Source organism: Sinocyclocheilus rhinocerous, unplaced genomic scaffold (assembly GCF_001515625.1).
Source record: "Sinocyclocheilus rhinocerous isolate Xijiao unplaced genomic scaffold, SAMN03320098_v1.1 scaffold234, whole genome shotgun sequence".
Taxonomy (NCBI): Eukaryota; Metazoa; Chordata; class Actinopteri; order Cypriniformes; family Cyprinidae; genus Sinocyclocheilus; species Sinocyclocheilus rhinocerous.
The window spans coordinates 266,279-275,471 of NW_015644337.1; the positions used below are offsets into that span (position 1 = coordinate 266,279).

Consider the following 9,193-nt stretch of genomic DNA (forward strand, 5'->3'; position numbering starts at 1 on the left):
AGAGAGTCATTTTGATTAGCGGGGAGGAAAGATACTTTAAGAGGCACAATGACTAGATGGGACTTGTCAGCAGGTTGGCCTTCTTAAGGGACAATTTCAAGACACTAGGAAGGAGAAAAAGTGGAGAATTGTGGTTAAATGAAGATTGCTGCTCCTAGAAGACTCACTGGAACATTAACACTTCCCTTTCAAAGCAATTATGTGCTCCCTTTTACCACATTGGCATGTTTCTTTTGCACTTTAACAGAAGTCTGAATCTGTATATGACATAATATCTCACCGATTCTTGTGTTTTGGGTCAAAACAGGCTACAGAATTGAAAAAAAAAAAAATTAATTTATGAATCAAGGAATTATTTTTGATTTATCCGTCCAACATTTCTCAGAGCTTTTCTATGTTTGGAGTCTCCGGCTTCTTTCATTTTCTTATAAAATTTGTGTTTTTACTTTGATCACATATGGGGCAACACCGTTAGATACAAAAAAATAATCAAATATTCATTATACAGTGCCGTGAAAAGGTTTTTGCCCCCTTCCTGTTTTTTTTAATTTTTTGCATATTTGTCACACTTAAAAGATTCAGATCATCAAACCAATTTTAATATTACGCAAAGATAATGCAAGTAAATACAAAATGCAGTTTTTAAATGATAATTTCATTTATTAAGGGAAAAAAGCTGTCCAAACCTACCTGGCCCTACGTGAAAAATTATTTGCCCCTCCTCTTAAATCATGAAAGAACTGTGATTAACCACATTATTTTAGAAAGCTGAGTTAAATTTCACTAGCCACACGCAGGCCTGATTACTGCCAGACCTGTTGAATCAAGAAATCACTTAAATAGAACCTGTCTGACAAAGTGAAGCATGCTTAAAGAGCAACACATCATGCCGCGATCTAAAGAAATTCAAGAACAGATGAGAAACAAAATAGTTGACATGTATCAGTCTGGAAAGGGTTATGAAGCCATTTCTAAGGCTTTGGGACTCCAGCGAACCACGGTCAGAGCCATTATCCACAAATGGAGAAAGCTTGGAACAGTGGTGAACCTTCCCAGGAGTGGCCGGCCTACCAAAATTACTCCAAGAGCGCAACGACGACTCATCCAGGAGGTCATAAAAGAACCCAGAACAACATCTAAAGAACTGCAGGCCTCACTTGCCTCAATTAAGGTCAGTGTTCATGATTCAACAATAAGAAAGAGACTGGGCAAAAACGGCATCCATGGGAGAGTTCCAAGGCAAAAGCCATTGCTGACCAAAAAGAACACAAAGGCTTGTCTCACATTTGCCAAAAAATATCTTGTTTATCCCCAAGACTTTTGGGCAAATATTCTGTGGACTGATGAGACAAAAGTTGAACTTTTTGGAAGGTGTGTGTCCCGTTACATCTGGCGTAAAACCAACACAGCATTTCATAAAAAGAACATCATACCAACAGTCAAACATGGTGGTGGTAGTGTGATGGTCTGGGGCTGCTTTGCAGCTTCAGGACCTGGATGACTTGCCATAATTGATGGAACCATGAATTCTGCTCTCTATCAGAAAATCCTGAAGGAGAATGTCCGGCCGTCAGTTTGTGACCTCAAGCTCAAGCGCACTTGGTTTATGCAGCAGGACAATGATCCAAAACACACCAGCAAGTCCACCTTTGAATGGCTCAAGAAAAACAAAATTAAGGTTTTGGAATGGCCAAGTCCAAGTCCAGACTTAAATCCGATTGAGATGCTGTGGCATGACCTTAAACAGTCCATTCATGCTCAAAAACTCTCCAATGTGGCTGAATGAAAACAATTCTGTAAAGAAGAGTGGGCCAAAATTCCTGTGAAAGACTCATTGCCATTTATCGCAAACACTTGATTGCTGTTGTTGCTGCAAAGGGTGGCACAACCAGTTATTAGATTTAGGGGGCAATTACTTTTTCACGTAGTGCCAGGCAGGTTTGGACAGCTTTTTTCCCTTAATAAATGAAATCATAATTTCAAAACTGCAGTTTGTATTTACTCAGGTTATCTTTGTGTAATATTAAAATTTGTTTGATGATCTGAATCTTTTAAGTGTGACAAATAGGCAAACAATTAAAAAAACAGGAAGGGGGCAAAAACTTTTTCACACCACCGTATATATATATATACACACACACACATATATATTGGTTTTGGGTTGAAATATGCCCCAGGCAGACATGTTCTTGACAGATTTTGTGAGATTCACTCTTATAGTTAGTGAGTCACTTGCGACTAAGTTTGGAAATTATAGAGATCACAGATCAGATAAATATTTTCTCCGTTTCAGAACACAAAACACATCCCCCATAATATTCTCTGTGTTTAATAGCTATTAATAAGGTCATGATTTCAGAAGTGTTGTGAGTGATTCATATCCAGCAGATGCTCAGTGCAGGAAGTGAAGAGTAAATATCACACCTTGCTGTGACTGTATGGTGGGCAGGACGCTCTCGATGGACGCCAAAGCTCTTCTGTGGTATTCAGCTTGAGCTTCTAACAACTGTCAAGACAAATACACAAAAACTTCACTCTTCTTCTATTTTTGTCTGAGAAGAGGAAAAGTCGATGACTCAATGATCTACTAATTGCCTATACACTTTGTAGAATATAATATATAAAACAACAGCTTTATTCATTCAAATGAACTCCACTGACCAGACGATAACTACTAGCGTATAGTAGGAAGACCTATGAATACCACTGACCTTTGACCGGTTTCTTACTGATAACCAGTGTTATACTTTCTGCATCATTCTGATGCCTTATTTGCAAGTTAAATTCATTATACCAATAAAAATCTAACTTTATCAGACATTATTTGTCTTATGTGGTTAAAGCTCTAAGAAACGACTTACCAACACATAATAGCAGGCATATTCTCCTTCCTTGGACGAAAAGTTGTACATATCTGCTGCCACTTGATCCTAAAGATAAAAAGAGATCAGACGAGATTGAATGTGCTACACAAGGTCACCTAGAAACCTCAATACAGTCTGACTCATACCCATACCTTGCATATTTCCATTTTGTTCTGAGCTTCATCCATCTCCTCCTTAAGTGTGTCAACTTTGGCAGCCATTGCTTGAGCATTTGCAGCTGTCGGAAATGCCTTTGTGACCTGCTGATACCTGTATAGTTTAAAGTATTTTCGCTATTATTATTAGCAAAGACGCTTATGCTCACCAAGGCCTAATTTATTTTAAATTCAGTAAAAAATGTAATATTGAGAAATATTATTTCAATTTATATTAACTGTTTTCTATTTGAATACATGTTAAAATGTCATTTATTCCTGTGATGCAAAGCTGAATTTTCAGCATCATTACTCCAGTCTTCAGAGTCACATGTTTGCAACATTACAAACATCTTTACCGTCACTTCTGATCAATTTAATGCATCTTATCTAGAACACTATATAGTATATATACTATAGCAAAATATACACACCTGGCTTTTGCAGAATCAAAATCCAACACAAGCTTGGCTAAATGTTTCCTCTGCTTCAGGATGTTAGGAATATCCACCTTCAAGCACAAAAACAAGATATGTAACCTACAGCATATTTTATTTATTATTATTTGCATGTCTTTGGCTTTACGTACCTCCGCCAGCTGGTTGAGAGGCTCCAGAATATCTCTCTCCAGCTGAACTTCATGTTGGCTCTGCTCCAAGGCCAGTTTGTTTTCAGCTTCTCCACAGACTTCCATCATCTTTCTGTAGATACAATATCAATAACTGTTCACATCATGCTGCCTGGTCACGTTTATTATTCTTGAATGCTAAACAGATTCTAATAATAGAGCCGGGCATAATGGCCAAAAATATTATCACAGTATCGTTTTCCATATCATTCGATATTGATCACAATATTAATTTTGAACAATTAATGAAGGAAATGCATTTCACATGTTTGTTAGACCTTGAGAATGAATGTTACCATAACTCGTTTGTTTAAAAGTAAACTCCACAGATTCTGGATTCCGTGTTTATGATTTGATTTTGAAAAATAATTCCCATATTCTGTGTTTTCTGTTTATTTATTTTTGGGATTCTGTGTTTATGATTTATTAGTACTTCACAATGCACACATGTTTAAAATAAATAAAATATGTATTGAATAAGCTACCATTTAATTTAGGGCCTGTGTTTATGGTTTAACAAAGCAAAAATATTTTTTAAATAAGCCTAATGAAATAAATGTATCAGACTTTTAACAATTTAATCAATCTTTTAAAAAGTTGATTAAATTAAAATAAATTTACAACAAAACAGTGCAGTTTTATTTTTTTGTAAAAAGGTGCTGCACAACAGAACTTGTATATTGTTTAAACGAAAACATGGGTGAAAAAAAGTATCTTGTATGATATTCCTTAAAATAATATCAAACACAACTAGCATAATGCAAAAAACAATGTACTCTTGCTAATCTAACATTATCAACCAATCATCATCAAGCAGCATGAGGTCACATATTCCATCATGAACAATAATAATTTAATGTCACATCACTCTATTATGAATTTCACTGAACTACCAAATGTTGTTGGGTAATAATGATGCGTCCACTCTATATTTTCACAGATCAGGCCCGTAAATACACCGCCTGCCTGACAAAACAGATGATTCAGGGATGTTTGGTCACATGGCTAATGAGAACAGAAACAGTCCCTGAAAGCGCCGTCTCTGTTTGACTCAGAGAAGAGTGAATGTTCATAGTTCCCTCATTAATGTTATGAATCACAGGTCAGATGGACCAGATTATGAGATAGTTTTGGAGGATACGTATGTCTGTCAAAGGGTCAGAGAGTTCATAAATTCACCCGATGAGGGACTCGTCTCCGAGCTGACTTCCTCCATCCAGCATGGATTGTGAAAGGGCTGTCACAGGAAGCTTTTTCTAAGAGGAAAAAAACAATTCAGAAGTGTGCACTTTGGGGGGAATTGGAAATGTAAAAGCTGCTGTTACTTACATGTCTCTTGTCTACATCTGAACCCACGTTACCCTGCAGACACATGACCATCTTCTTGTGCACATTATGGGAGACAAATCGCACATTTTCAAGGCGCCGCTCAATCTGTAATATAATGTGCACATTTGATTCAAATGTAAAATTCACCAGGATTCCAAAATGAATGGAACCAATAGTTCCATTCAGCACACTAATAATCATGGTCACATGCACACCTGTTCTGCATTTCCTGCAACGCTTAGTCACTTGAGTCTATGCAAAGTATTGTATGTCCTGCACACTAACACCCTTTAGAGTTTCCCGTTCTTGTAAATGTGCCTATTTATTGATTTCATCTGGACTGTGATTCTAGTATTAAAGGACCATTTTGGATCTGTTGGTTGTCTCAATCTTCATGCAACTGTGGATTTTTTAACTTTTTAAAAAGCCATCCTCATCACAACCATGTTGAAAAGACCAGGTTAGACCGGCATGAATTCAGCCTAGCTAGTCACCCAATACAGCCATGCTGTTGGTTTATAAAGGAAGTCTTGTGGGGTACGTTTGTTAAAAAGCCTGATGAGGACACCAGCACAAGTCACTTATGCTCACCAAAACAGCCATTTAATATCTTTTAAAATGTAATTTATTCAGCATCATTACTCCAGTCTTCAGTGTCACATGATCTAGTGCTGGGCGGTATGACCAAAAATTTATATCACGGTATTTTTCAAAATTATACTGGTTTCACGGTACATGACGGTATTTTTTTTCCATGCATGACCGGGTGTTAACCATATTTTCTACTGATTGAGAGAGGAAATACTGCCGTATAGTGAACTTAGAATGCCCTATTTTACTGTCATGATGAGTGAATATTGTCAAAAAATACCACATTAAATAGTGACTAAACACGACCCCTTTTAATACGTTAACCAGGAGTCACACAATCAACATGCATCTACACTAAAGAGCGGCTATGCGGTTGTTTTGGCTATATTACTTTTTTGTCTCATGCAGCGCACTGCCTGCGTCTGAGTAACTAACTAAAAAAAAACAAAAAACAAAAAAGTGTTTGTTTACGTTCTACTACGTAGAACTACGCTCATATTTATAATTCCAAACAATCAGTAAGCGACAGGTGCTAGGAAACGCTGTTTTATACTCATTTATTGACGAGTAGGCTGCGGTGCGGCCAACTGAATGACGCGGGAGCTGATGGCAGGGGGCGGTGGATATTTGTGGCGGTCAATGTGGATATTGTGGATGAGTTCTTCTGTGTCATCACGTTCTATTAGTTCTACAGCTTCAGTTTCAGAACTTTCACGCTTAGTAACACATACAGCTGTTCCCTCACCACAGTACAACAGTGAAAAGGGAACCCTTTCAAACAGTGTTGCGTTCCGAACGTTGTTTAAGCGACATAACTGACAGTATTTTAAAAATTAATATCATAACAAAAATAAACACCGGTATTCGGTATGAACCGGTATACCGCCCAGCACTAACATGATCCTTCAGAAATCATGCTAATTTGCTGCTCAAGAAACATTTCTTATAATTTATCAATGTTAAAAACCATTGCTTAATGCTAATTCTTTCGTAGGGGTGGGCGATATACTGGTAGATACGATTTTGGACTATCATCTCTATCACGGTTACATGCTCACGTCACGTTGCTGTACTACGTTGTCACGAATACATTGTGTGCTCATAGAACGTGGGAGTATTGAACAAAGTTTTTTTTTTTTTGCATTTTTCTTGACAGGACAGTGGCGATATGACAGGAAGCGAGTGGGAGATAGAGAGGGGGGACGAGATCGGGAAAGGTCCACAAGGCGGGATTTGAACTCGGGACACCCGAAGCGAAACTGTGCCATATGTTGGCACGCTGCCCACAAGGCTATCGGAGTTATTTTTGCTGCTTTATAGGACTTGAACCGTTAAATACATACACATTTGTATGTGTCAAAATGCCCATCTTTGCAAGTATACACGTAAACACAGTAATTTAGGTTTTAAGTGAAAGCAAACAGCTGAGAAAGAAAACATGTGTAACAGTATATTGGATCTGGGCAGCTCTTAAAGTGACAGCAGTCTAATATTCCTGCGGTCTGTCATTCATGTTAATCAAACAACAAAAGAGAAAAAAATCTCTCACTGCTCTTGGACTAAATCACTTTTGTAACTTTAATAAGAAGAAATATATATTTAATTTACACAGTGAAGAATATGCAGTGTTTTTATACATTTGATTACTTTATGCAATGTATGTAACATTTCTTATTTATTTGTTTTACTGTAGTTTTTTTTTTGTCCTATTGCATGTAATCAGTTTCTTATTCTTATTTAATCGCTGTTTTTTTGCCTTCAGTGAGCTTGAGTTTTTTTAAATTTAGGCTAGTATTATTTTTTTGTGATATTTACACTGCATGGTGACAAGAATTATGAAATTTCAATGGTATAAAAAATTTTCATATCATAAAGACCTTCTTTAAAGCAAAAATAACTATATGGTGATACATATCCTTGCCGTTAAATTAAATTATTCATATCATGATATAAGATTTTGGTCATATCGCCCACCACTATTTTTTCGTGAAAAAAAAATATATACTTTTTTTTTCAGAATTCTTTGATGAATAGAAAGTTCAAAAGAACAGCATTTATTAGAAATAGAAATATTTTGTAACATTATAAATGTCTTTAATGTCAAATATGGATTGTTTGATGGTGTTATTACGTAAAATATGATCTTCTCTGGGAAAAGCAGAAAAATTGAGCTTTCTGGTTGTTTCTTCATTGAGCAGTCATAAACACAGATTCTGCAGAGGAGCCTGGATTGGAAAAGCTTTTAAAGTGGACAATATGGTTAAAGAATTAAAGCTACAGTGAATGTGAGGAACCATCTGGGCAATGTTGCACCGTGGCTACATTTCTGCACTGTTCCAACAAAATGTGGATGGCACAACTGTACATATACGCCTATTTGCATGATCACTAAAATACACTTTAGCACATACAAACGGCCTACATTTAGAGACAGCTGGCTGTTCACCTACATCTTAAGATGCATGAGAAACTCTGTCAAATGTATTTGCAGTTCACACCTCCCATCTGGTTTTCTTCCTCAAACCCTGGCCTCAGTGTGCAGATTTTGATGCATTTCTTAATGTTAACTAAACCCCCTTCAACTTTAACACCTTCAGGAATTAAGGTAGTTTATATTTGGAATGCAAATCTTTTTAAGGTATTTTCGGAAGAAAATGAGGCCAGTATCAAGATTTGTTTACAGTTTGTACACAATCCACTTCAGCAGTAATGGCAGAACCGAGTCTGTGTTGTATGTACAGAAAGCTGCCAAACTGGCTGATTGTTTTCTGGCTGATTTCTTTCGTTCTCACATGTATGCGCAAGAGGCGAATCCTCAAAGTGTGCCTGACAGTTCCTTAAATAGCTTCAGACAGTCGCAGTGGAACTGAAACTCTCCGCGTGAGGTTTTCAGCATCTCGGAGTCATGCTTTTGTCTGCAACTCAAACACATTTCAATAAAAGCTCACTACAAAGACGCAGGATTCAGAAATGTAACCGTTGTATGAAACCTACACTCTGACTATGCACTGTTTATTTTGCACACACTGTCTCACTGTCTGTGTTGCTTCAGCGCCTGATTCACTAAAGGAATCATGCAGGTCAAATAATGCTGCAAACATGGGCACTGAATTAGAGCAGTTTGCAGTCTTGTCACAGTTTGGTAGTTTACAGCACTGCCAAAAATCTATATACAGTACCTGCATATATATATATTGTTGATTTATGAGGGAAAAAAATGGGAAGACTAAATGTTATATATATATATACAGTGGGTACGGAAAGTATTCAGACCCCCTTAAATTTTTCACTCTTTGTTATATTGCAGCCATTTGCTAAAATCATTTAAGTTAATTTTTTTTCCTCATTAATGTACACACAGCACCCCATATTGACAGACAGACACAGACGCTGTGGAGGAATTTTGGCCCACTTTTCTTTGCAGAGTTGTTTTAATTCAGCCACATTGGAGGGTTTTCGAGCATGAATGGACTGTTTAAGGTCATCTCAATCGGATTTAAGTCCGGACTTTGACTTGCCCGCTCCAAAACCTTCATTTTGTTTTTCTTGAGCCATTCAGAGGTGGACTTGCTGGTGTGTTTGGGATCATTGTCCTGCTGCATAACCCAAGTGCGCTTGAGCTTGAG

The 9,193-nt window shown here is 37.2% G+C and overlaps 1 protein-coding gene across 4 annotated transcripts in view; it reads right to left on the reverse strand.

Annotated features, from left to right (window-relative positions):
- Positions 1 to 9,193, reverse strand: part of LOC107758115 (rho GTPase-activating protein 17-like) — a 46,296-nt gene that overhangs the window by 26,340 nt on the left and 10,763 nt on the right. For all 4 annotated transcript variants that reach the window (XM_016575775.1, XM_016575774.1, XM_016575773.1 and 1 more), the window contains exons 3-9: positions 4,977 to 5,081; positions 4,827 to 4,903; positions 3,609 to 3,720; positions 3,454 to 3,530; positions 3,017 to 3,134; positions 2,862 to 2,930; positions 2,425 to 2,506 (exon numbers count right to left, since the gene is read on the reverse strand). In XM_016575775.1, the coding sequence (XP_016431261.1) occupies positions 2,425 to 2,506; positions 2,862 to 2,930; positions 3,017 to 3,134; positions 3,454 to 3,530; positions 3,609 to 3,720; positions 4,827 to 4,903; positions 4,977 to 5,081 (640 nt within the window). The remainder of the gene's footprint in view (positions 1 to 2,424; positions 2,507 to 2,861; positions 2,931 to 3,016; positions 3,135 to 3,453; positions 3,531 to 3,608; positions 3,721 to 4,826; positions 4,904 to 4,976; positions 5,082 to 9,193) is intronic.